At 35.1% G+C, this 26,648-nt stretch overlaps 3 protein-coding genes across 3 annotated transcripts; 2 read left to right on the forward strand and 1 right to left on the reverse strand.

Moving 5' to 3' along the window:
* Positions 1–621: 621 nt before the first annotated feature.
* On the reverse strand, positions 622–9,085 carry LOC107192153 (tyrosine-protein kinase Abl). Its single transcript, XM_015581353.1, has 16 exons — positions 8,846–9,085; positions 7,930–8,083; positions 7,566–7,675; positions 6,932–7,230; positions 6,714–6,855; positions 6,486–6,616; positions 6,141–6,403; positions 5,409–5,580; positions 4,788–5,043; positions 4,467–4,589; positions 4,217–4,352; positions 3,875–4,002; positions 3,226–3,437; positions 2,078–3,147; positions 1,409–1,915; positions 622–1,235 (listed from the first exon to the last, which is right to left on the reverse strand). The coding sequence occupies exons 1-16, from the start codon at positions 8,970–8,972 to the stop codon at positions 725–727; spliced, it is 4,341 nt and encodes a 1,446-aa protein (XP_015436839.1). The 5' UTR covers positions 8,973–9,085; the 3' UTR covers positions 622–724.
* Positions 9,086–10,479: 1,394 nt separating this feature from the next.
* Positions 10,480–12,773, forward strand: LOC107192156 (ras-related protein Rab-2). Its single transcript, XM_015581357.1, has 4 exons — positions 10,480–10,639; positions 11,313–11,452; positions 12,082–12,438; positions 12,522–12,773. The coding sequence occupies exons 1-4, from the start codon at positions 10,594–10,596 to the stop codon at positions 12,621–12,623; spliced, it is 645 nt and encodes a 214-aa protein (XP_015436843.1). The 5' UTR covers positions 10,480–10,593; the 3' UTR covers positions 12,624–12,773.
* A 2,265-nt stretch (positions 12,774–15,038) lies between these two features.
* On the forward strand, positions 15,039–23,426 carry LOC107192158 (huntingtin-interacting protein 1). The gene is made up of 20 exons (XM_015581359.1): positions 15,039–15,061; positions 15,179–15,221; positions 18,060–18,261; positions 18,372–18,435; positions 18,697–19,054; positions 19,296–19,357; positions 19,579–19,853; positions 20,118–20,311; positions 20,400–20,538; positions 20,608–20,695; positions 20,824–20,912; positions 21,050–21,253; positions 21,333–21,513; positions 21,595–21,882; positions 21,961–22,202; positions 22,274–22,426; positions 22,493–22,593; positions 22,657–22,886; positions 23,040–23,203; positions 23,279–23,426. Exons 3-19 carry the CDS (start codon positions 18,217–18,219, stop codon positions 23,198–23,200), a joined length of 2,874 nt encoding a protein of 957 aa, XP_015436845.1. The 5' UTR covers positions 15,039–15,061; positions 15,179–15,221; positions 18,060–18,216; the 3' UTR covers positions 23,201–23,203; positions 23,279–23,426.
* The last annotated feature ends 3,222 nt before the right edge of the window (positions 23,427–26,648 follow it).

Consider the following 26,648-nt stretch of genomic DNA (forward strand, 5'->3'; position numbering starts at 1 on the left):
ACTCACAAGGGAAATCCCCAATCCAGACGAGTACTTCTTTTTAAAACCTAACACAAAATGTAAAGTATGATGTGTATACTTAAAGTTTCGAATATCAACTGCTAACATCTTACAGCTGTTGTAAAAATAACATTACAAATTAAACATTTTGAGTGATTACATCTTTACTTTTAGTGGAGACAAGCGAACACTTTGAAATGTTTAATTTTTAAAGTACTTTTTTATGACAACCATAAAACGTTACAAACTATTAGGTGTATGCAAAAGAAACAGCAGTTTCTCCATAGAAAATCTTTATTAATACTAAACATTCACTAAGCATCTGTTACTTAAAGTTGCTTCTCTTGTTTCCTATAATATTTTGCCTTTTTCCTAGCATTGACTGAATTCTCCCTGGTTAAAATAAAATAAAACAATGATATCAACAAACATGCAATGGCTATAAAAATTGCATACACCCAATAATATTCGGAAGTTAGGTTATACACCCCAAGCACTACACAGTGTATTGGGTATCACGAAAAAATAGCGCATATCCCAATCGTAGACTTCCCTTATTAACACGAAAAAGAAACACAAACCGAAAAAGGTCTTCAAAGAAGTCCAAAAGAATATGTCTGACCGAGCGTAGACGCGCAAACATTCCATACTGTGCCGGATGAAAACGAGGACGAGAACAAGGGTGGAGACACGGATGGAGAATATGGTTGTCAGTCTCCCTGGTTTATCTTTGCACGGCATTGACCACATCTTTTATCGTGTTTTGCAAGTCGGCGAGGAGTCTTGTATTCTCTGCGACATTTCGAGTACCAGCAGCGCGAAGTTGCCGCGCCTGAAGTTCTAGTCTAGCCAGAAGCTCGCGGAATTGAAACCGTGCGTGCGGGGCGATGCCACTGTCCGCAAGGTTCGCGCACATTCCGTGCAACAGCCCTACCTTGTCTGAGAGTTGAAGCCAGCTGGTCATTACTATCGTCGAGCTACTTTTCAGATTTAGTACGCTGCTCTCGATTAACGTCGACAGCTCCAAAACAGCCTGCTTCGCGGTTCTCGAGTCTGTGTTTTGCTTGCTCAAGTCGTCCTCGGTGTGTTGAGACTTCGTACAATTCGGTGTCGCGTATATTGAAGAGCAGAAATGCTTTGTCGAAGAACAGAGAGGCTTCAATGGCTTCGCCGGTACGGCAGGTTTCTCTGGTTCAGGTGGTGGCCATAATCTAGTATCGCTTTTGCTACCAGAACTATAAATAAGAATTTAAAATACCATATAAAATATTTATTTGAAGGTACACATATAGGCTGTAAAGCTAGACGTGTTGTCCACTACTATCTTCAGAACTAAGAGATTTTAACACATTTAGCCTTACACCCTATAGGAAATTTATATGTTGAAAGTGAACATTGCATTGTGTACCTCTGACTACGGGTTGAAGCTCCACTATGATCTTCCGGCGAGTCTTCCGTCGGGTCAAGAGTTTCTGATTTGCCACTGCTTCCTCGTACACTAAGCTTTGGACTATGAGGCTGGCTGTCACAGGACTCCTTGTTTTCCCAAAGCTTCTTTAAACTACTGATACTGCCAGTACTTCTACGCTTGTCATCCTGTTGCTCTTCTGATTCTGAGGATTGCTCAGTGACGTTACTTCTCTCCTCCGACGGTTTCTCCTTCTCCGCGTTCTCGACTTTTCGCAATCTTGCCTTGAAATCAATTATTTGTCCGTCGGTGATCTCTTCCTTTTGCGGATTGCTCCGCTTATCCACTCTCTTCAATTTAAACCCAACGTTTCCAGCGGAGAGAATAGACTCGGTCACTGGAGAGGACACTGATGAATCTTTGTAAATAGTGTGTGTTTGTTGCTGTTGATCTTGACTCGCCTCGTTGGTTTTTAATGTCGACACAGCGTATTCGTTTTGGGCGTGTCTATTGTGATAATAAAAAATAAACTAACATTAAATCTAAATCTGAACAATATACGGGTTGCGATAGTATTTAAATGTATGATATCTAATTAATGAAAGATTAAAATGATAATCCTTTGTAACTAGATATAACATAAAACGAAAACCTGTGAACTTTAACTACCTTGGACCAGAATCCATATTAAAACTAGCACAGAGTTCCGAAAGTAATTGCGATGCTGGATCCAAGGGAGCTGACGGGGTATTACTCGCGAATCCGGTTTTCTTCGTGGTCGCGCCATGTTTTGTCTCTGCGCTTTGTTTAATCTCATTTATCAGTTTCAATTCTAACATCTCTTTCATACCGGGTTTACGCTCGAAGCTATCAGGGGCTGTATTCGCGGAAGCAGGTGGCGGCGGTGGTGGGGGAGGAGGTGGCGCTTCGTCCGGTGGTGCAGCGGACTCAACCGTTTCAACTTTAGACTTAAACCCCGTCCTTTTGTTATCGGAAGGTCTAGATACGCTGTCTTGAGTTTCTCTACGCCTCAGATTAACCCCGAATCTCGAACTGGCTTCTTTAACTGAAGGCTCGGCGTTACTAACATCGTTCCTATCTTCTTGTTGTTCGCTGTCTTCCTCTTTTGCTCGCCAATCAGTACTCTTCGCCTTTCTAATGGAGAGAGGAGAGCTCCTCACTTGAGAAATATCAGCGCAAGGAACGGGAGGCGGAAGATCAGCCTGTTCCTGAACGGTGAAAGATTCGTCCGGTGGAGGAGGCAGATCAGCGGGTGGAGGAGGAAATTCTAAATCAGCTAATGACGGTTGAACGGACCTCGATGGACTTGCAGTGCGGAAGTTTGAGTTACTCGAGACCCGAAACGTTCTTAGACCAACACCGTCGGATTGATTATTCTTTCTCACGGCTACTACTCGACCACGGGGAGAATTTGGAGGCTGATAAGTATTGACAACACCGCTCGACGAATTGCTACGGGTCATTTGAGGTTGACTTCTGAGATTGCTCTGACGTGGAGAGAGCGATCTGTGTTGAGAACTGTCGATAGAAGCTTCGTGTTGCTCGACCGAGCCAGGTGTCATGGTTGATGTTACAGATGTAGATTCTTGATTCGATGGCATGCCGCTTTGACGAATAGACTCGAGGAACGCGCCGATTCTAGCACCCTTTGGCAATGTGCCGTAACGATTAATCGCTCTTTTTACGTTCTGTACTTCTAACGCCCCCACTTGTACCACCTAAAAGAATATAACATTTATATTTAGACTCTTCTACGAGTCCAGGTTTAAAGCATTTTTTTTATACAAAAAAATTACCTTTGGTGGTAATGGTTCTTTTGATGGATAAGGTCTTGACTTGATTTGTTTTTGAGAACATGCTAATCCAGGTATAGGTTCCGGAGATGTTGAAGGCTGGGACATGAAGTTCGGTTCCGCCGTACCCTGAGAACCCTCTCCGTCCTCCTCGATTTCGCAGCCGCCTGCAGCAATCGTTCCTTGAGCCATCGTCGCGAGATCTCTCGCAATACCTGAGTTCCCATTTAACAACAAACCGTACCGGTACATATTCTCTTTCTGCTTAGAGTCCTTTCGCTGAGAGCAAACATGCCCCGTAAGCTCGAATAACGAAATATAAATAATGTTTCATGAAAACCAAAAATAGGTTCTTTTCGATGAATATTACATGTTCTTCGTATATTAGTACTCTATTAATGTTCACGGAAACATATCGTGGTTCAATGAACGTAAATTATTGAGAACATAAATAAATAAATATACTAAAACAAATTCAATCTTAATGCTTTTCATGATTCGCTATGTAACTTTAATCAAATACGTCAATACAAGAAGAAAGATATAGACGCAGAAGAAGTCGAGCATCAAGCTGGGTACAGAGCTTACGACAGGAAACTAAAGCAGTTACGTGCACGTATCAGTACGCTCGATTAAAGTAGAATGGAAATACCTTCGAGAATCTTATCAATACCATTTAGATCCGTGGCGTCGTCAAGTGTCATGGTGTTTGATTCGGTATTTTGAGTATCTTGCTCTTGGTACGCAGAGTCACGGAATGAACTGCACGACGACAGCAGGCTGTTACCCCAATCGGTATGTTATTGTATAAACGTGTGATCAACATTAGTCGGTGCTTTGATTAATTGAAACCTCGATTATATGCAGAATGTGTGTGTATATTGATATGATAAAATAAAAGCAATACATTATATAAGTATAAATTAACGCAAACAAATTATAACGGAAGCAGTAATCGAAGTTCCGACGCACCGAGATTAGAAAAACATCGTACCTGGTCCGTTTGGGAGGTGCTGGAGCTTGCTTCCCCTTTTTATTCGTGGAACGTCTCATCTGTACGATGCTGCTGTTATTCTTACTTGACAAGCCACCCGTAAATGTACTCAGTTTCGTTACGGAACTAGTAGTATCTATGATAAATTAATGCAAAGAGTACTATTTTGTTAAAAATAAAACATTAATGTAAAAGGTTAAAATAAAACATGATTACAAGATAATTTTATACATATTTCCTATGTGTGTACCTGAAGAAGATAGTGGTTCAGAGACAAGAACAAGTCCATGGAGGTTTCCAGTACTACCAGTTTGAGATTTCTTGTACGAAAGTAAAGGGATTTCACCTCCACCTTGAAGCTGTTTTTCAACTTCTGCAATAATATCGTCACGCAAGATTTAAAAACATATTCTATTCCTCAGGTTACAATTGCATAGTTTAATTAAAATCATTGAACTTTAACTATAGTATTAACCCATTATATATTACCCTAACAGGAGTTCAACATTTAATGTATTCGTGAACTCGTATTGTTAGCGTGTAACAAGATAACATTGGATAATTACTTTACCTTCGGTAATACTGGATTCTTGGAACATGTTTTCCAAAGAGTGATGTATTTCCTTGAACGTAGGCCGGTCAGCAGCTGACCACTGCCAGCATTGACGCATTAGTTCATAAACTTTCGGTGGACATCCGGGAGGACACTCCATTCTATAGCCTTTCTCCAGCATGTGATATACATCTGTCAAATCGACGCCAGGATACGGCGACATGCCGTATGTGGCTATTTCCCACAGCAAGATACCGAACGCCCATACATCCGACTATAACAATACGAAAATTGTACAGATATCCCTGTAAAAGAACTGTTAACAAGTTTCATTCTGTAAGTCGTAATATCAATTAATTTCACTAATGATGAACACTTATAAACGTGTATGCAGAAAATCCTCGATGAGTGTTCAAAGACTCATCGACACTGACAAGAAAGGTGTTCTGCTGTGGCTCATCGATGACCCACGTGATATGAACGGAATACCATGCGAAAGGACCAGATACAGTATGTGTCAATGGTCAAGTAAAAAATATGAACATAACTCTATTAGCAGATTGAAAATGGCACCAAATGCTCCACATAACTTGATATCGTCTTTTGAAGAGTGAGAATGAAAAATAGATGTTATGTTACCTTCGTAGAGAACTTATTGTAAGCTAATCCCTCTGGAGCAGTCCATTTTATAGGGAACTTCGCTCCAGCATGAGCTGTGTACGTATCGTCTCTCATCAACCGGGCCAAACCGAAGTCAGCGACCTTCACCAGATGATTTTCGCCCACTAGGCAGTTTCGAGCCGCCAGATCTCTGTTTCGAAAGTCGCGACGTTAACGCGCGCTCGTTTCTTAAGAGGAGAGGGCGATGAAAACTTTAAAAACATTTCTCCTAACTAACTGAATATATTTTTCTTTTCGCGTAGAATATGCGTATCAATGTAATCTGTCGTCAGATTTCTTCACTGATCCTCGTGACGCTATAAATCACTCCTAAAAGCATCTACTTCCAAGGAAAATACTTAAAGTGTAGCGATTACTTTTCGACATAATACATATCGGTCTTAATACTAATAGTTTACTGCGCATGAAAATTAATTGAGATCAAGTGGCCACAGTTGACAAGATAGAAAATTAGTTAGTTACTTCTTGATATGTACTATATGAAAAAGTGAGCATTACATTTGATGGATTTTACTTGTTAGAGTTCTTTTAATACTTCCTTCGTAAAAAAAAAACGTTTTCTAAAATAACCTCGATAATATATTAATTGTTGTGAATTCTGATATTAAATACGGTGAAATATTTCCACAGCAATCTGTGAAGGGATGAGCAAGACAGGTACAATTTTGGGAAAATTTTTAAAAGTCGTACCTGTGAATGAAATTTCTGCTTTCTAGATAACTCATTCCACTAGCGATCTGTGTGGCCATGTGCATCAGAACAACAGCATTGATTTGATGTTTGCTTTCGTTCCGCAGATAGTCTAGTAGATTCCCCTTACTCATGAATTCGGTAATGATGTAGAACGGCGGTTCCCGAGTACACACACCTATTAACTGAACTAGATTTCTGTGTTTCATTTCCTTCATGATTGCAGCCTCCTCCAAGAAGTCTTTTAAAGCCATTGTATCCTCCTATAATGTGCACAGAAAATTTTGTTCAAAACTGAAAGATAGTAAATTTTATATAAAGTAATCAAGGTAAGCGGAAACTGACCTTTAAGGTCTTTACGGCAACAGTCATATTGTACCTCTTCCAAACAGCTTCGTAGACATCTCCGTATTGTCCTCCTCCTAACTTATGTCTCATGACTATATCTGTTCTATTAATTTCCCATTCATCTGGTTCTGCAGTGTAATATTGCATTAACAAAAAAAAATAATTTCGAAACTAGTAAACTTTTACTGTACAAAGTCTATAACTTTTTCGCTACTTTTCACATACCCGGACTAAGTGGGAAAACAGTAGGTTTGTTGTGCTTTGGTGCAGGATAAAGTAATTGAGTGATTAAACCATCGGCGAGCATTGAATGATGATGTACAAGTTCTGCCAGAGTATTAAATTTGCTTTCAGTAGTGACAAACATCTAAAACAACACAATATTTCTTCATATCATGTTCAAGTGTAATTGAAATCCCTTCATATACTGATAAATGCTATACCTTTCCTTCACTGTCTTCGTTAATCCTATAATGGTAGACTCTACCCTCGTATCGTAAAGAAATACTACGTTGACCTGGACTGCTTTCCGATTCACGAACCAAAAAGCTACCATTTATGCCAGAACTCAAGAGATACTCAGCAGCATTCCTGGATATCCTTCCATGATACCAAGAATGCTTTTCCAGAGAATTCACTGGAGTGACATAATTTGAAGGAACCCAACCCACTTGACCAGTGCTTGAATGAGCTTCACACCATTCTCCACTCTTATTATAACTCAGAATACGAACTTGTTCTCCTAAATTCAAATAATTATAATTTGTAACAATACTTTCTTTTTAGTGTAGGAAACATGTATTTACATATTATTTTTAATAAAATTACATGTAGAATAGAACACTATTTATTCAAACAAATTTTGTTTTCAAATATTCAATTTATTGAATTTTTAATTAAGTTCCTATTGTCTGGTGAACCTGATGCCAAAAAACACAGTAATTCTTGCTATTTCAGAATTTTATCTGACCCATCCTATCCCCATAAGAATAAACAGAAGAAAATAAACACAACTTTGGAATAAACAGGGTTCTATCACTTCAATTAGTTTCATCTAACAATATTAGAAACAATTACCTTTTTTAAGACTGAGCTGGTTTTCTCCACCAGCTTGAAAATCATAGAGAGCGACAAACAACTGCGGGTCATCCTCTTCTTGAGCTAATAGGTTTTCCTTACTGGTCCACCTATAACAAAAACGTGCAGACCCACTTATATTTCATTGTTTGAAAATGAATAAACTTTTATGTATTATTTTTAATTTCAAACAGATAGTACAATGTTCTCTTCTTTAAATAATTAAAGGAAAATATGGACAAATAGAATATTCACGAATGTAAATAAAAAAAAACTTAAAATATCTTGATAATGTAATAAAAGAAATACATAAATAAAACATGGTTTAAAATTAAGATGTTCAATAATGATAATAAAAATACACCTGTTTGCAGCTTCCAGAAGACCTGTAGATGGAACACCAGCATGTTGTTGAATATTTACTTGCTGTGAAAGTGGCTGAATGCTGGAACCGCTTGGGGGATCACCATCGGGTAATGCCGGAATGTGAGGTAGCGGTCTACTTTGTAAAAGAGCCTCTGCACATCATAAAAATTATTCAATAATTTATATCATTACCGAATAACTATATCATTGTTTTTAATGTCATAAATATTGGAATATGTGAAACTGAGTTTCAAATGCAACATTAATAAAATAAAGACACTTCTCTATAAAATATATAATGAATGGATTATGGAAACTCAATGAAATTAAATAAAAGCTTTCTGGCTTAATAAATCCTTCAATTGCTAAAACAAATTTTCCTTTGGTTCTAGTTCTTGAAAAACAGCTGATGAAAATAGATACGTGCATAAGAAGAAAAACAACTATGTATAAAATAACAAAAATAACCAAGTACTAGAAATAAATTTCCATATCAAGCAGATGAATCACAAGACCAGGAAACTAATTTCCAATGTAAAATATATCCATAATTGGTGTACTTTACTTTATGAATTAAGTTAACAACCAATCATTAATTTAATAAGGATATATATATGTATATACACATACAAGCGTATGTGTACATTAATTATATAACCAAGCCATTACTTTCGGCCTGGTGATTTTTCCGTTTGATTTATGATGACCTTTAATTAATTAATAAACTTTTATATTCAGAATCGGTTCCGAAGTAGCAAAATATACGAGTGCAACAGAGAAAGAGAGAAACCAGACAAGAATTAGAGCGAGAAGGAAGGATAAGAGAAAGAGAACAGAAAAAAGGGGGCGGAAGCGAGAAAGAAACAGAAGATAAAAAGCGAAAGAGTAGGATGAGAATAAGGAAAGGAAGTTACCACTGTGCTCGGTAAATATATTGGAGCCAACTAGCCGCGATTCCTTAAGGTTCCTTGGCTGTTTGCGCGTCTGTCGCGCGGTAGAGCCGACAGGAACGATTCTTTCCTTAGTCTGTTGAGCACCCATAGTTTCCGAATTGGCATGCCCTTAAGATTAATCCCGGCCGCAAAACCGCCGGGGCCGTTCACTCGGCACATTCACTATCGGCCTGACAGTCTAACTCCCGATCGCATCTCTCGCCGGCCTCCGCCAACGACGAGAACACCGAGATTCACGAATCTCACCGCAACCCGACACCTCTATTCACATTTTTGACCAGCACTTGAGATCGACGTTCTCGCCATGTTTGACAGCTTCGACGTCGACGATAGCTCGATTCGCACCATACACTTGTTTACTACTTTTACTTACCACCAGAGCTCATATTCTGCTACTTCATTGGATAATCAATTTTATCGAATAAGGATTTCATTGGTCAGCGGTTTTACTCACGTATAACAATATGTAGCCTACATGTTCTTCCTCGAGTAACTTTCTGATCTCCTTTGAATGGACTTTAAGTGACGACATTTATTAGTCAATAAAGGACCAAGTTTAATTATAATTCGTGTACGTTGTTATGAAAATTCAACTTTCCACAAAATTTGGTGTGTTTTCGAACAACGTAGTTGTCCATCCACTTCCAACAAAGTCTATGAAAAACAGCATTTCCATCTATGACACGATGTTCTGTGGTTTAAATTTACCGCAAAAAATTGCAAAATTCGTTACTGTCAACTTGCAAAATCAGTCAAGGTATTGAAGTCTGGTTCATGAAAATATATATACAAGTTGGATATAAAGAAGACACTTGATAGAGCTATATATTTCTATTTTGTTCATAATATTCTGTTCATACTGTATGGAATTATATATTTTTCCATAAGTATTATTATTCATTAGTGTATATTTTGCACAACTTTATTATTAACATCAAATCATTTTTTGTCTTTTGAACTGTATCGAAGTGATAAAACTGTGTTGAATTATACACATTGAAGAAATTCGTGAAATTTCAAAATTGAGACAAGTTTTGTAGTTACAGAAAATCACACGTGCATCTGACTGCATATGACATTGCTGGACATTGCGATCTGCATCATAGATCATCATAGTATAGATGGGAATGCTGCTTTTTGAATCTTCCCCTAGACGCCAAGCGGGGGTAGGCAAATATTTATTATATTATTCCGTTTATTCCATAAGTTTATTTAAGTTATTTCAACTTTTTCTCTCTTCTTTTTAGTTTTCATACGATCAAGGAAAATATAATTTAAAAAGTGTAGTAATATTTATTAGTAACATACTTAAGCTTACTCAGTTGTATCGCAATGCGCGATTTTAATATAATTTTAGACAGAGAAGATACGTCTAGAGAACTGAATTACATGTATTTCATTTTAGAATATCATAGTAGTGTTTTTTTTTAATATCATGTCTATTATTCTTAGAATGAAAATGCCATGGTTTTGGAACGTTGCCAATGTTCGGAAAATATGTCGATGACTCTACACTCGGCGACGGCAGCGCGATATTGGAAACTCGAACTGATTGCGAATAATACGAAAAATCCCGAGGATTGCCGAGACGATGTAGTGACGTCATGCTGAAGCAGAAGAGATAAGACAGTAAAAAAAGTGGAGCTCTGTTTTCTAATATATTCGCAGTTTGTATAACTATCTTTGTTAAGCTACGTGATTTTTGAAAAATGTCGTACGCGTACCTTTTCAAATACATCATCATTGGAGATACAGGTAATTATGTGACGCCGCTTCAGAAACGAACGTTGTGAAAGTGATACCTACATTCTCTACTACGTCGACCGTGACAGAACCCATTGTTTTCGTTTCTCTTCACCATAATATTCCCGATTCAAAAACATAAAATAATCGTAGAATTTATAATGCGCAAATTGCATGATCATAGTTAGGATAAAAATCATGCATTTTTTCAACGAATTGTTTTACTCACATACAATTCCTTTTTTATGATAATTTTTTCATCTTGGAAAATTTCGTGTTTATTACAACAGATTTCATATGAACTTCAATTATGGAATGGATGCTGCATTATAGAGATTGGAATGGTTGATATTTGTAATAGCAGACTTTCTATATATATTATTACCAATATATTAATATTATACTGTTTATCATGCCAAGATTGTTTATCATACCACTGCAATTTAGCCTTGAACTTTTTGTTAACATTAAGAATTATTTAAACGGACAATTGTAAGCAGATGCTTAAATGTACCTCAATATTAAATATTTTTGATTAAATGTTTGTTTTCGAAGAATTCATTCTTAGTCTTAATTTTTATATTATTATTTAGTATTATTAATTTTAAGGAATAATATAGTATAAATATTTAATTAATTGTTATTTATCAGAAGTTACAAAAATATTGTTTAATTTTTTAATTAGGGGTTGGCAAGTCATGTCTTCTCCTTCAATTCACGGACAAGAGATTTCAACCAGTGCATGACTTAACAATAGGCGTTGAGTTTGGTGCCCGTATGATTACAATTGATGGAAAACAGATCAAGCTCCAAATTTGGGATACTGTAATTATTAATTTGTTATACATATTTGGACATTTTATCAAATAATAGTTTCTTTATTATACATTTGATAATAGAGAAATAATGGAGTTCTAGTTATTGAATAACACATAGGGACCTGAGCAAGCTTCATGCTGGGCTTGAGCAGGACTCAGGTCCATATACATTATTCCATTATAGAGATATTCACAGTGGAAGTAATAGAAATACAATTGGAGTTGAAACTATAGTTTTCTATAGCTCTGATTGGACCCTAATACTTTTCCATTATAAACTTTTATGAATTTGATCTCCCTGAGGTATGGAAAATGCATCTGTGATTACTCAATATATGTTATGACTTTATTACATTTTATACATTAATTATATAAAGTTCTTAAAATAATACATGAGCAACATACCTTCAGTGGCAAGTATATATTACCTATTTTTAAAAACATCACAAAAAGGTATAATTCTATACAATTCTGCATAAGATTTTAGTTCCTTTTAAAAAGTGAGAAAAAATTCTGTTCATATTTTTGCTTCATAACTCCACTATCTCTATATTGTTGATTGTAATTTTGAATCGATTATGGAACAATCTATACCAAAGAAGTATAAAGTTATTAATGAGATTATTCAACTTATAGGCAGGTCAAGAGGCATTTCGTTCTATTACACGTTCGTATTACCGTGGAGCTGCTGGAGCTTTGTTAGTGTACGATATTACACGGAAGGAAACATTTAATCACCTGACAACGTGGTTAGAAGATGCGCGACAGCATTCGAATTCTAATATGGTTATCATGTTAATTGGTAATAAAAGTGATCTGGAAAATAGACGGGAAGTCAGGAGAGAAGAAGGTGAAGCTTTTGCAAAAGAACATGGACTTGTTTTTATGGAAACCAGTGCAAAGACAGCAACCAATGTAGAAGAAGCATTTATCGATACAGCAAAAGTTATTTATGAAAAAATTCAGGAAGGTGTCTTTGATATAAACAATGAGGTAAAATAGACAACATAAAATATAATAGTATTGACATCTTTTAGTCTCTTTTTTACTAATGAGTATATTGAAATTTTGTTTAGGCAAATGGCATAAAAATCGGACCACAACATTCGCCAACAAGTCCCGGTGGTTTAGCAGGTACTGGTGGTCAGGGAAACACGCAAGGTGGTGGGTGTTGCTAGGGGCTGGGGGTTGCCTGTCCCCCGCTTCATTCTTCTCCAATTTAATTAATCTTTTTACTCCTACTCCTCATTTTATTCTCAACAAGTTAATTTGCATATTTCCTTTTGTGTGTCGCAACATGAGGTAACAAGTGAATAATGGTGTATTTATTATTTACAAGAACGTATATACACATACTGAATAGGTATAATATAAGGTAAAGTGTTATATATTGCTTAAATCATAGAACTTAATAAAATTTTAACTCGCAGAGTCTCACTGATGTTAGTTTATTATTTTTAAATATTGTATATTAAGTACTTTGTACGTTTCATTCTAGACAGATGTGATTGAATGTTTTATATTAACATAGTAATATTATTTTTTTTTATTTCATTTATAAAGTAGAATTTTTTAACACATAACGATAATCCTTTATTTTAAATGTTTAAATGTGCTACTAGAGATATATAAATTTTATTTTGTTAACTCAGTAGTACATTTAATTCTAATTTATTCATAGTCGAAATAGTTTAAGTACAATATATGCAAAATAAGACAGGCAATTGATTAAACATTGGATGTTGATTAAGCGGGAGAGGATAGGCATTTCTATTTGATGTTTTGTATCTGTTCACATTGTATATTGTATGTATTGTGCACTGATTAATGAAATTTGATTTAATTTAATGATGGATCATAATTGATAATATACGAATCAAAGCGTACTGTCAAAGGTATAATTTACACTTGACTACCTATGGCGACACCATGTATGTGTATGTATCAATGTATGAAATGACGAATATATAAAACATATAAATGAATTTTATCATGAGGCCTATCTAACCAGAGAATCTTATTATTTAATCATGATTGGTATTGTTATTTTTGGTATACTATAGTGCCGAATTAAATCGTTTGTTACAACATATAAGCCAAAGGAAAACTATTATACATTATCCACGAAGTTGATCTAGTCAATACATATTCAGTAATGATTGTTTAATTGTATTCATGAATAGTAATACCAATCAGGAAAATAGAGTACTCTGTTCACATAAATCGAATAATGATTAAAACGTACATTTATACTTTTATTTTACTATTACGTTTAATACTTTAAAAGGTATTGAATAGAAAAAAACGATTTGACTACACATACTATATATGTACTATGCGATTTTATCTTCATTGCAATGATAGGTGGCTGACAATTAGGTCTATGTAAACACAATTAAAATTTCTTATAGCTAAAATAAAAAACATAATTCATTTTTCGCCGAATGTTACAATTTATTAATAATATAAAAATATAGATCGGATGTGAAAATCACAGTACATACATTTTCATACCCGTTCAACATAATATTTAGAGCGTTTATATACCGTTATAATTAAATTATGTAGATTGGTTTAAAATACAATCAACAATTATTTATTATCAACTATTATCAAATTTTATGTACTAGTCAATTCTCTAATTAAAATATATACGTATACATCATTAATTTAATTCGAATTCATTTTTTTTTAATTAGGAAATTCATAACGTAGATACGATAGAACTTATTTACATACAGATGGTTATGTTGGAGACAACAAGAAGCATAAATTATTATTAAAACATTCGGCTTAATTATAGAAGGTTTAGAGAACGTGTTTTATTATCTCTATTAACATATTAAAATATGATAAACTAGGTCCAATCCTTTCCTTACTAAATATTCGCGATTAAAATTATGACCAGTTCAAACATACGTAAAACAAATATTTATAAAATTTGTTAAGTACACTGTTTAATTTGCTAAGGATTTTGACTTCGTTTTACGGCGAATTTAGTGGAAACGTATTATTCGATCTTGACAAAATTCAAACGAGTAAAGAAAGATAAGATGCGTCGCACCAGAAGGCGAGAAATAAAACATAACATAATGAATTGATAATGACAGTACGAGGGAAATAGAGTAGGTGAGATACAGAAAATCATGAGGTATAACGGATTGTACGATTAATGCAAGTTAAAAATGTAAAAGTACATATATCCTTACCAGAAAGTTTACGCGCCAGCAAGTTCAGAAGTCGGCTACGCCACTGGAAGAGCGCTCGAAATAGCGGCTTGATACTGAATGCACACTACTCCTATCGCTATATTCCAAGTGATTCACTGTATTCCATCTTACGCGCGGACGGGAAGCACGTATTTATTTCGTATTCGACTACGACTTTTAGTTTATTTATTGGCAACGCTATCTGTCGTAACTTCCCTCCCTTATCAGTACCTTTAACGTTTATCCGTCTGTATCTGATATCATATCGTTGAATTGGTGACATCGCCTATCGATACATCACTAATACAATTTTTAACTCAAAGGAAAAGCTCTCGAACGATTCATCCGGCACTTGCCGCACTTTTCGAAATTGTAATTGGTGATATTTAAATAAGTTGAATTTGTGCGTACGTATAAAGTTTCTGTTTACGTTAGCCGGATCTATGCTACGTAATCTTCTGAAACAATTCGTGCGTTGACGGAAGAATGGGTTTAACGCAATTACATGTTTTCTAACGAACCAGAGGCGGCCTGGATTTAATGAATTGCCCGTGGGAAGAATTTCTGGTATGTATTAACAATTCCAATTTTTAATTATCCGTTTCATCCCCGAACGATTGTTTGAATATGTATATAGATACACTTTTACAGCAACCAAAGGTTATATCTTCGATGTTCGAGTAAAAGTATTAAACGAGCTTGCCTCAATTTTTAGATGCATTTTAAATTGTAATAACTAAACGTCCGATGAAAATGCGGTCCTTGACCTCATTTGTGTCTCGGTACACCGTTCTAATCCTTTTTATAGGTTAGGGAATATGTTTATTATGGTATCGTACTTGTCAGAAACGCAAAATTGTTGACAGTAATATTTCGCTCAACGATCGAAGTAATTTTGAGAGCTAGTTTTTACAGTTTACATTTTTCTGTTTAATTGATGAATATTATTCGTAATGTCGTGTTGTATACATGGTACTTAGAAAAGTCTGACAGTAGCTAACAGGAAGCCTTGTTCGTTTTATATACATTTATACGCCTAAATGTATTTTTATCAAGTGTGACATAAAGTATCGTTTATATTCGCGTACTGGAATACATTTAGTATGCTATGTGACTTTTTTAGAATTCTAAAAATGAAAAAAGTATTCAGAATCAAAAATAAAAAAGACTATATGAAATAAGACATTGGCAATTATTTTCAGTATTATATTTTTTTAATGATTTTATCTGGAAAAAGTAGTGGAAAACAATTATGATGACAGAAGAAGAAAATGTGTTACTAATCAAGGATATGTACTTGAATGGTATGATTCAGAATGTGCTGTCCATATTAAGCATTACATTTTTATGAGCTCCTACTTCCCTCATTTCCTGATGTTACTGTGGATTCTTTGTCCTACTTTTTACTCCAGTTTAGTTTTCATTATAATGAAACTTTTAAACCAACAAAAAAATAAAAAATTTTAAATTTTCATTCATGAAACTATTGACTGGTAAAATTATAAATTATTCAAAAGAAATTATACCAATGTTATTTTAATAAATATAAATTTTTCGATTAAGTTTAATAACAGTTGCACACCTTTATTTCAATGTTGTCTTCATTTTATTTATACTCTTATTTTATTATTTTTATATTCTCTTGTCGTTTATTGTTATCTTGACTTTTGTTGCTGTTTAATTTATTGTAACGGTTTTATTATTATTATTTTACTAAATTTTTTTAATTTACTTTCCAAAATTCGTGACAGCTTAACAGTAATCTGTGTCTCGCATCCTTAGCCTTTGCCCCAATCTTCTGACAAATTAAAGTCATCACAGAATTATCGTGCCCCCATGGTCAAGGACGGGCTTTAAATTGCATGAGTTCGGTCGTGTCTGTGACCTGTATATCACTTTTTAGCACACAGAACGAGGCAAACGAATCTAAATATATCACAGAGAAATCGATGTTTATAGACACCCGATATGTTACAGAAAAAAAATGTGTAACGTTGTACATTTCAGTGTTATACCAATAAACAAAGACACACCGTAAATTATTGATAATTCGAAAAAATACTTAATTTCTTAAACTCACCGAGTTTTGTAAAAATACTACATATTTTTCGGTATTATGTTTCAATTGGTATTAAACAAACGGAATGATTTACAACACACCCTTCAAATGACCTTGACGACGAAAATCTGTAAAACTGGAATTTATGCACTTACGCTTTATTTTCTTTTTCATTTACTACGTATAATCACTGGTAAATTCTTCTTTAATCCGGGTTTCTATAAAATGAACTATTAAAAATTCACATGAGCCTCCACAGTTTAGTAATGATACAAAGTAATTTATCATGATTCGTCTATGTACAATTTCCAGTACAGACATATGGAGTCCCCTAAACAATAATACATTCTTGAAAAAGTAATTAATATCTCGCCTAACGGTCTCTTGAAACACGATGCTCCCTGTTTTACGGACGCGTGTTTTCAAACAAGTTTTCCGTTCATTGTTTGTGTTTACATTAACGGTATGTATGTAGTATATGGAGACCGGAATCAGTCGAGATTCGTTGACACCTAATGTCTTTCTATTTCGGTCGTTATCTTTGTTTTCATTGCGTCAGTGATACACATGGGTCTTTGACTCGTAGTATAATGAACTGCATGCGTCTATTCATCTGAATGCACGAATGCAACCGATGCGATAGTTTTCTGAATGAACGTAAGCACGTAGCGGCACTCTTTCTGGCGCGTCGCCGGTACGGTGACACCGCTCGGAGGGTTAATGAACATAAAAGACCCATCATTTGGACTTCCGAGATCGAACACTTGGATTACGTATTATCCCTTGGTGGACGAGAATTTTTTAAAATACCGAGGATGCTACCCATATGAAAGAAGACTGTGCACCATTGATTTAAATATTGGAAATTGAGAAAAATGTATATTTTTCCATTGTTTCTGTTTTTAAATAATGAAATCGTTTGTTCGTCACCACATTGGTGTCATTCGATTCTGTAAATATACAACTGATGTTGCTAATTTGCCGACATTCTACGAAGAAACTAACTTAAATATAATTGTATTTTATTTTTGCTCAAGAGTTTCGTTATATTAAGACTAAAATTAAATGTTCATTAAAATGTCAATTAATGCTTTTACTTTGTAACTGCACATATATGAACTTTTAAGCAGCCTGATTCGATTATTGGTGTTATTTGAGATGGTATTCTAATATTGTATAATCCTAACATTTAGTTTCAACTTTTTTATTTATTAATCTCTGGTTTTATTTTTAAGCAATTATTCATGCATTTAAATGCAAAATGTTCAAGCGATAAGTATTCGTTTCACGGAATATTGTTGCGTTCCGTAAACGGCTGTTCGTAACAGTTATGTACAATTTTCCAGGCGATGCGGAACAACATCACGGCGTCGGTTACGCTCGTCTAACGTATCACGAAACGAATGAGGAATTGGTGGACGATGATTTTTCATACAGACTGACCATTGGAATTCAAATTCACACGTACTTTCATTTCTGTCGCTGCTACTGTAGGCCTTTATCATGACGACTGTCGTTCCGCTCACCGATAAGCAACTCCATCAGTTGGTAAATAATCTACATAAAAAACTAAGCAAAATGCTATCTAATGTGATATACACATCGAATCGCAGTATGTATTTCTTGTTTAACGAATTAACGTTGTTTCTGATTTTTAGAGTATCAGCATCGGGAAGGCTGTAAATCCTACGGAAACTCCGGTGAAGGAGAAACATGTGCGGAGTATCCTTTTTCAATCATGAATTTATTTTTTCAAAGCAATCAATTTCTGTAATATTTGTAATACCGACAAAATTTTTAGTCCCTTATGTTAGAATTATTCTGTATGTAAAAATATGTAACAACCACAAATCGTGGAAGATACATTGTGTATATGCGAACAATAATTGATTATTTGTTGTATATTATAAATCATTTATTAGAATTGAGTATTTATAAAGTGAACTCTCTAAATTGCACTGTATATGCCTTACATAAACGTAGGCGCGATTTTGGGTACACATAAAGAAAAGAGCGGAATGATCTTCTGGATGTACATGTTAAGGCAACCCTTGCAAGAGAATCAGATAGTCGCGTGGAAGTTTTGCCACGTTTTACACAAAATACTACGGGAAGGTCATTCAAAAGTGATACCAGATTCTCAGCGGTATCGAGGAAAGCTAGAGGATATTGGAAAACTATGGCAACATCTTCGAGAGGGGTATGGCCAGCTGATTCAATTGTACATAAGGCTGTTGATCACTAAACTAGACTTTCACAAGCGAAATCCACGGATACCTGGAAACCTTCAAGTAACAGAGGAGGAATTGGAAGCTATTGGAGAAAATGATATCAACGTCTAGTAAGCTTATGGTTTTATACTTGAACAAAATTGGGTTTCAGCTTCAGTAATATACACCATTCGTTCAAAGGGACAGGAAAGTCTGATTTCTTGCGGTTTCAGGGGTTCGCGGAAATTAAAATATAACATATATATTTATATAACACATATATTATAAATATACAAGAACACTTCGATAGCAGATCGCTATTGGAGGTTCGACGACGATCTAATTATCACATGATTTTCCTTTCTTTTTTAGCTTCCAAATGTCGGTCGAGATGTTCGACTATATGGATGATATCTTAAATTTGCAACGCGCAGGTAGGTATGGAATAAAGTCTATTATTTGACTCTAGTTTAAAATTTCAATTTAAGTTTAATGCACGTTTAAGAAAGCATTAATTATTGAATACTATTTTTATTCTTTCATCTATACTATTTACCCTCTCACGGCTAAAAAGAGTTTCTCCGTGATTCCCTCTAACCTGTTCACTTGTATGAAGTTGTTTTACACGTTTATCAAGTTGTACCAATGATTTTAGTTACCGCTTCATTGAAGAACACACCTTCCAATTCCATGACAGCCAGCGGACAGTGTCGACTGGCACCCCTAATTCCCTGCGTTCTAGACGCAGCACAGTTGCACGATTATTGTGTGAAAATTCTGTTCAAACTTCACGGCGCGCTGCCGGCCGATACTTTGGCCGGTCATCGTGATCGATTCTCGAAACAGTTCCAAGAACTGAAGAAATTTTACAATACAGTTAAACAGAGACAGTATTTTAAAGGACTCATAAGTATACCTGCATTACCTGAGGTGCGTAGGGTTTTTTTAACGAATGTCATTAACGGTCTATGAATTTTATGTATCTGTAACATTGTAATATAATAGTTAATGGAATAAATAAATTTCCGTTTGATCATAATATTCGCAAAATTAGATCGTAGATGTCTATATTTGTATGAATATGTGCAGTCTAGTAAGTCACCACTCTGTAATAGGTTGTGAGATGAGAAAACCTACGATTACAGAGATGAGATTTTGTTTGAATTTCAATTGTGTACAATTTCTTCATTCCAGAATCCACCGAACTTTTTAAAACAATCAGAACTACGGGACTATGTCACACCAAGAGTCGTATTGCCACCAGAAGAGCCTTTGGACAGTGAAATGGTTATGGATCTTATTGATACTTCTGACACGAGTTCATTACCAGGCGATCAACTTGATTCAACGCGGAATGGTTCAATCTCTCCCGACACAATAGCAGAAAGGTAAACATGGACTTACTCAAAATCTGAAAATTATCCTCGCGGTTGAATTTCGTGATGGCAAATTATTAAGTGATTATTTGTATTTTAGAGAAAGTCTTATAGATCATTTACAGCAGGAAATTAGTCGTCAGAGACAAGAATTGCATCGTGTACTCACCGAACATCAACAAATCGTGGGAGACCTTCACAATCAAGTCACGCAATTGAAATCTGGTCTGATTGCCAAGGTAGAAACGTTATGTTTTATCGTCGATATAATATTGAGAAAAAAAAACGGGTTTTCTTTAAATTTTTAGTGTAACGAGGTAGAACAGGAAAGACAGGTCAATCAAGATTCTTTGAAACAAAAAGGAGACATGATGGTGAAGGTTCATCAAAGTGAAGGTTCGTGGATGTAACTTTAATTTACGTTATGTAAAATATCGTAATGATTTTTAGAAGTTTCACTCGTGAAACATTCGGAACTTTATATCTTGAAAGATAAATATAATATTTCTTCTTCTCTTTTCCAGAAAAGTATAAAACTTTGGAAGAAAAGTTTCAAAAATTGAAAGACGTGTATGCAAAGTTAAGGGAAGAACATATCAGTTTAATTAGGAAGGTAAGAATTTTCATTTGTATGTAGATAAACACTTCCATCTACTTTTACTCCGAGCTTATATTTCTAACAATTTACACGATCCGTTTATGTTTTGACAAAGAAACATTAATATTTCATTACCTTTTTTTGTATAACAGAAAGCGGATGTGGACAAACAACTTGGTTTACTAAAAATGTCACAAGAACAATCTGAGCGTCGAACTGTCGAGGCAGAACGTCGACTTGACGAGCTGATACAGGGCCAAGCCATAGGTGAACAAGAAGCACGAAAAGCCGTTGAAGCACAACAGGACTTGGATGACGTGAAACAACAACTGAATACCGCGAAAGCTGAAAACTTGGTTATTAGTTTTCCTTTGTTTCAAAGTTTACGTTTATATTTTGTTTTTATTTCGTTCCGGTAAAGATGTAATATTTTAGGCGTTGATTGCCAAAAATGATTTTATAACTTCTGAAAAAACGGCTTTAGAAGGCGATCTACATGATTTATTAGCGCAAAAAGAAGAATTAGATTTAAAGATCGAAAAGTTGGAAGTCGAGACTGAACGATGCCGTAATGAAATGAATGTGCGTGCTGACACTATGCTGTACGAATTATTGTGTAAGTGTTTCATATCATTCCCTGGTAATAAACTGAGAAATAGTGTAGGACTGTACATATAAAATTGTACTTTTGTTTCAGTAAATTGTATCTCTGAAGCGGAAGATATATTACAATATTCATTGAGTGCTATAGACAATCCAGCAATGTCTGATTTAACTTGCACTCCTCAGTACCTTGAACGATTGGAGGAATCGATTGTAAAATCGTTAGATGCTTTGGATGCAACATACACTGGTTATGTATGTGATACAACGAAAGCAAAAATGCTCATTAAAACTGCAATTCATGTTGCCTATGTTTTGGGTCTTTATTTAATTCACGCAAAATCTACATCGAATACGTCCATCGATATTGCGTTGGGCGATAGTAAGTTAGGAAGACGTCTAGCGTTAAAAGAAATGTTAAAACATCACATTTCTAATTTTCTACCTCATTGTATTGTAGAACTGACTGATGAATGTAAACAATTAGGAGTACTATCTTTAACCATGTTCAATTACATAAAAGAAAAATCGCCGACGACTGTGGGCCAAATTGACGAAGTGAGAAAGCAATTTAAAAAAATATGCGAACTCGCTGCAACCTTGTCTAATGGTCAAGGCAATGTTGAAGTTATAGGAAGTTTAGTGGAGACCGAACTTTTAAGTATGGATAAAGCAATAGAAGAAGCTGCAAAGAGAATACAGGTACACTATATTTTATTCTATTGGTTAAATGATTTTTATCAATAGTAACATATTTTATACTACTTAACCAGGACATGTTAGATAAATCTCGTGCAGCGGATTCAGGATTAAAATTAGAAGTAAACGGAAAAATTTTAGACTCGTGTACAGAACTGATGAAATCTATTAGAAAGTTAGTCCAGAAGTCTAGGTTCTTGCAAGCCGAAATCCTAGAACAAGGAAAGGTACAAACTTCTTGTTACTGTTACTTAATTTATGAGTGGACAAATGTAATATGTTTTTATCATTAGGGCACGGCATCTGCAACAGAATTTTATAAGCGTAATCATCAGTGGTCGGAAGGACTCATATCAGCAGCCAAAGCGGTTGCAATGGGTGCTAACCTGTTACTGTAAGTACAAATAATTTATCATGTATTAGTAATTTGGATTGTAAAGTTTATGCGTGCATACAGGGAAGCTGCGGATAAAGTTGTTGCCGGAAACGGTAAATTTGAACAACTGGTAGTCGCATCACAAGGAATTGCTGCGTCGACAGCTCAGTTAGTAGTCGCAAGCAGAGTAAAAGCAAATAGAAATAGCAGTAACTTGGCTGCTCTTTCCGAAGCATCGAGGGATGTAACGCAGGCAACAGGAAGCGTTGTTGCAACTGCTAAGAATTGTAGTCAACTCGTTGTAGAGAATGGTAATTATCTTTTTCATGTTTGATACACAGATACGCGTGTTCTAAGTATCTATACAAATAATATAATAATGTACGCCCAATACGTGTAGTATATGTATTACGAAATACGTTAAAGATAGGAGGCTCTAATAACTAGCCTTGTATATTTTCTAGATGATTTAGACTTCTCTGGACTAACCTTACATCAAGCTAAGCGGTTAGAAATGGAGGCACAGGTTCATGTACTGGAATTGGAACAGGCGTTAGAAACTGAACGATTACGCTTAGCTGCTTTACGTCGCTATCACTACCGACTCGAAGGTGAAAAAGAATGATCAGTGCGTATTGCGTATAAATTATTTATTAATATACTTTTTAGGTTGAAAATTATACATCATAATTATTTTTTACAGATTTTTAATACGTAAGTGAGAGTTACATTAACTTCGAACTATCCCATTGGTAATAAGCAGTATTGAACAAAGTGTTTACGAATGGAAAGTAAACAGTTACATTCTATTATGAAATAATATATTACGAGTAAAAGATCTATCTGGGTTATCCAAACCAAGTTATTGTAATATTTGCATGTTTAATGTTTAATAAATACGATTTTATTCATTTTTAATGATAATTGAAAATATCTAAGCACAAAAGAAAAGTACTATTATTCCCTTGTCTTATCCTGAATACATTGCAAGCTTAATTTGTAATCAATTATAAGTTTTATTTACACGTCTGCTAGTGACGGCGGTGGATTTATGCTCACTATCTTCTATGCGGTTTAATCATTTTTAGATTTTAGAATACTCGAGGAACTTTTATTCGCGCGATTTCCGTTGCATCTGTATTCTTTTTTAGTTAATACCTTTATGGAACGTTTAATCTGTACAATATTGTACAATTTCGATCGAATCTGTGTGATTTGAATATAGTTCCCGAATTCACCGTCCTTATAGAGGTCGTTAAAGTCACCGGTTTCTTAAATTATCGGTATTATAGATTCCGCAGAACACGAAATCTCGTAAGATGAGTGGCTCACTCTGTAACTTTTCTGTGCTTGTATTTAAGTTTCCAAATTTATTAATACTACCACCTATTGTTACAATATTACACTGATTTCTTTTGTGTGTGGTAATTTATGATTTTAAACTTGATGGAAGGAAGTATGAATTAGGCGTTTAATTACTTCAAACTGAAGTGAAACACTGTGTTTGAATTCAAAGTTAAAAACAGCCTATGGAGGTATTCAATCTGTCACAACGAAAACAATGCAAGTAGCACATCTCATTTCAGAGTTATAAAATACTTTCATTCTTCAACAATGACAGCAACAGCTGTCCTTCCGTGAAAGGGAATAGAATGAAGCACAGCAGAGGGGTTGTTACTTACAGGATATGGACCTTGTGTTTGGCGTTCGATCGATGACATCCCTTCCACGAATCGTAGTTGGACGCTGAATTTGCAGACTTTTCGGCGTCGGCGCGATGCTGATTCCCCTTGAAGCGCCCTCGCTGGATACGAATCTGCCCTCCACGATAAATCCATTAGAATACAAGGAAGGCTCACCGTGCGATCATACGTGTTACGTGCTCGAAATATTGTGAGAATTTCAATCAATCGCCATTGTACAGTGTGAACGTCGCTGTTGTCATCGTTTCGTGGCCGGACATCGTCAACTACGCTGTCAAAAAGGGTTAACACGTAAGGTGAGAAGTCAACATTGATTTGTCCTTGGTAGCACTTACTTTTAATTCTACATTTATGTCTGAAAAAGACTGATATCTCTTAGCAAAGAACGATCGACGTAGGCGTTGCGCCATGCAAGACAATAGAATTGTATACAGTGCTTTGGTTCTCTGTCGATCAAGTGTATATATTTAAGTATGCATAATTCATGTAGGATGATAGCATACAGACAGAAAGAATTTTTGTATCATTATTGTGACATTGAGATGAAACGCATTGCGATTCTGTAAAAGAAACTAATCGAAAAACATTCATTTGGAGTCATCTTATGGACAAAGGTTTCAACAGTTTTTACGAGCTCGACATATGCTCAATGATAACCTCATTCCATTTTCTGCTAATGATTTGCAGACATTGCAGTTTAATGAAATAATCAATTTAAAAAGAACTTCTAATTCAACTTCACGTGTTTATATCTATGAAAATTCAGAATTTAATCGGTGGCAATTAGTTGCCTTATCAGCAATGACAGTAAGACGTTTGTTATGATTTGTCAAACTCGTTTGTACCAATGGATACTAGAATCGAAGAAAAAAACTTTAAAATGGTTGTTATTGATGCCTGAAGATAATATTGTGTAACCGATACTGTCAACAGCGTTGCAACACATAGCACCTGCGTGACACTTTACGAACAGCTGATTCGAAACGTTGGAACGCCCACGCGTTTACACCGAATATCTATCGCTGCTAATGTTCCGGTTGACAAAATACATAATAACTATATCAGTGATGTAATTTACTGTTATACATACGCGAATATGCATTTTTAAAAAAGGTGTACTCATCGACCTGTGGCAGTGTAAACAAAAGTAGAGTTTGCGCTGTAGCCAGGCTTGATTCCTCTGTTGCGATGTACGAAGCTGATTGACGTAGTAAGAAAAATTAGAGCTGCTCTAGAATGACCACGCCTCCCATAACCTTATACGCGCTTCAATTTGATTACAGTCTTCATCATTTTTTGAAGAATATTCCTTGACCAATAAGAAAGTTTACATGACCACGACGCGGTAAGAGAACTAACAATAAATGTATTCTTTTTAGGAATAATATAGATTGTGGTTGTTTATGCAAATTTTCACTTTCTAATACTATTTTCTAACACTCAGATTCTAAAGAAAATGTACCCCCTCAATTAATTATGAAAATTAAATGTATACACACATGTAATAAGAGTGACATAAAAAGTAAATGGGAGCTGAAACCAGTTTTCTGTGTGTGTCTTTCTGAAAAAGAAATATACAAGAATACATGTGAATTACTGTAATTTTTAAGTAATATTCTATACTTCATATTTATTACTCTTAAAATTTATGCATAATATAAAACCTAAATATTATTATATTTAAATTAGTATTTTAATTACTAAGAAAACATTTAACGAAACTTCCTATAAAAACATTTATAAAATAAAAGTTTGTCATAAAAACAATACCTTCTCTGTCGCTAAAATTCTGTTTCAATTTCTTTCTCGAACACTTCAGTGGCGGTTCAATTTAAATTAATCTTCGAAAATCATTTCACACGTAACAAAATGTTGTATAACTGAGAATCCAATTAGACATCGACACTAATGTGATTCTGGGTCCTCTCTATCGATCAATGAATTGCAAAATTGCGAATTGTTAGATACCATTCGCATCGACGCGGCGTCATCCATTTCAGATGGCTTAATAAATTTGTTTGGTACGGTGCACGTGTTCTCAGGATCTGTGTCATCGTTCCACGATATCGGTTCATGGTAGTGACATCCTTTTGTCCAATGAAAAGTTTCCATTTGGTCAAATCACTTGTCGCGTGTGTGAACTTAATGCGTATTTGCTGTTCTTCTTTCATTTAAAACTCAATGAAAATACGGATTCCAGACGAGTTCGAAACGATACAATGGGAACACTAAAATTTACGACGCGCGTTCGCGAACGGAGATCATAAATAGGCAATCGTGTGAATTACATTTTTTTACATGCGTATAACGTATGGTCTTGTCTATTTAATCGATTCATTGAGTTCAACGTTAATTATTTCTGGCAGGCGA

This window comes from Dufourea novaeangliae, unplaced genomic scaffold (assembly GCF_001272555.1).
Source record: "Dufourea novaeangliae isolate 0120121106 unplaced genomic scaffold, ASM127255v1 scaffold322, whole genome shotgun sequence".
Taxonomy (NCBI): domain Eukaryota; kingdom Metazoa; phylum Arthropoda; class Insecta; order Hymenoptera; family Halictidae; genus Dufourea; species Dufourea novaeangliae.

Excerpts from the sequence above, each read along its gene's own strand:
- LOC107192156 (XM_015581357.1), top strand. The coding sequence starts at position 10,594 with ATGTCGTACGCGTACCTTTTCAAATACATCATCATTGGAGATACAG. Across the intron at positions 10,640-11,312 it reads CATCATCATTGGAGATACAG|GGGTTGGCAAGTCATGTCTT; the intron begins GTAATTATGTGA and ends TTTTTTAATTAG. Across the intron at positions 12,439-12,521 it reads TCTTTGATATAAACAATGAG|GCAAATGGCATAAAAATCGG; the intron begins GTAAAATAGACA and ends AATTTTGTTTAG.
- LOC107192158 (XM_015581359.1), top strand. The coding sequence starts at position 18,217 with ATGACGACTGTCGTTCCGCTCACCGATAAGCAACTCCATCAGTTG. Across the intron at positions 18,262-18,371 it reads ATAAGCAACTCCATCAGTTG|AGTATCAGCATCGGGAAGGC; the intron begins GTAAATAATCTA and ends TCTGATTTTTAG. Across the intron at positions 22,203-22,273 it reads AAGCTGCAAAGAGAATACAG|GACATGTTAGATAAATCTCG; the intron begins GTACACTATATT and ends CTACTTAACCAG.
- LOC107192153 (XM_015581353.1), bottom strand. The coding sequence starts at position 8,972 with ATGGGTGCTCAACAGACTAAGGAAAGAATCGTTCCTGTCGGCTCTACC. Across the intron at positions 8,084-8,845 it reads TATATTTACCGAGCACAGTG|AGGCTCTTTTACAAAGTAGA; the intron begins GTAACTTCCTTT and ends TATGATGTGCAG. Across the intron at positions 5,581-6,140 it reads AGCAGAAATTTCATTCACAG|AGATCTGGCGGCTCGAAACT; the intron begins GTACGACTTTTA and ends CTTTCGAAACAG.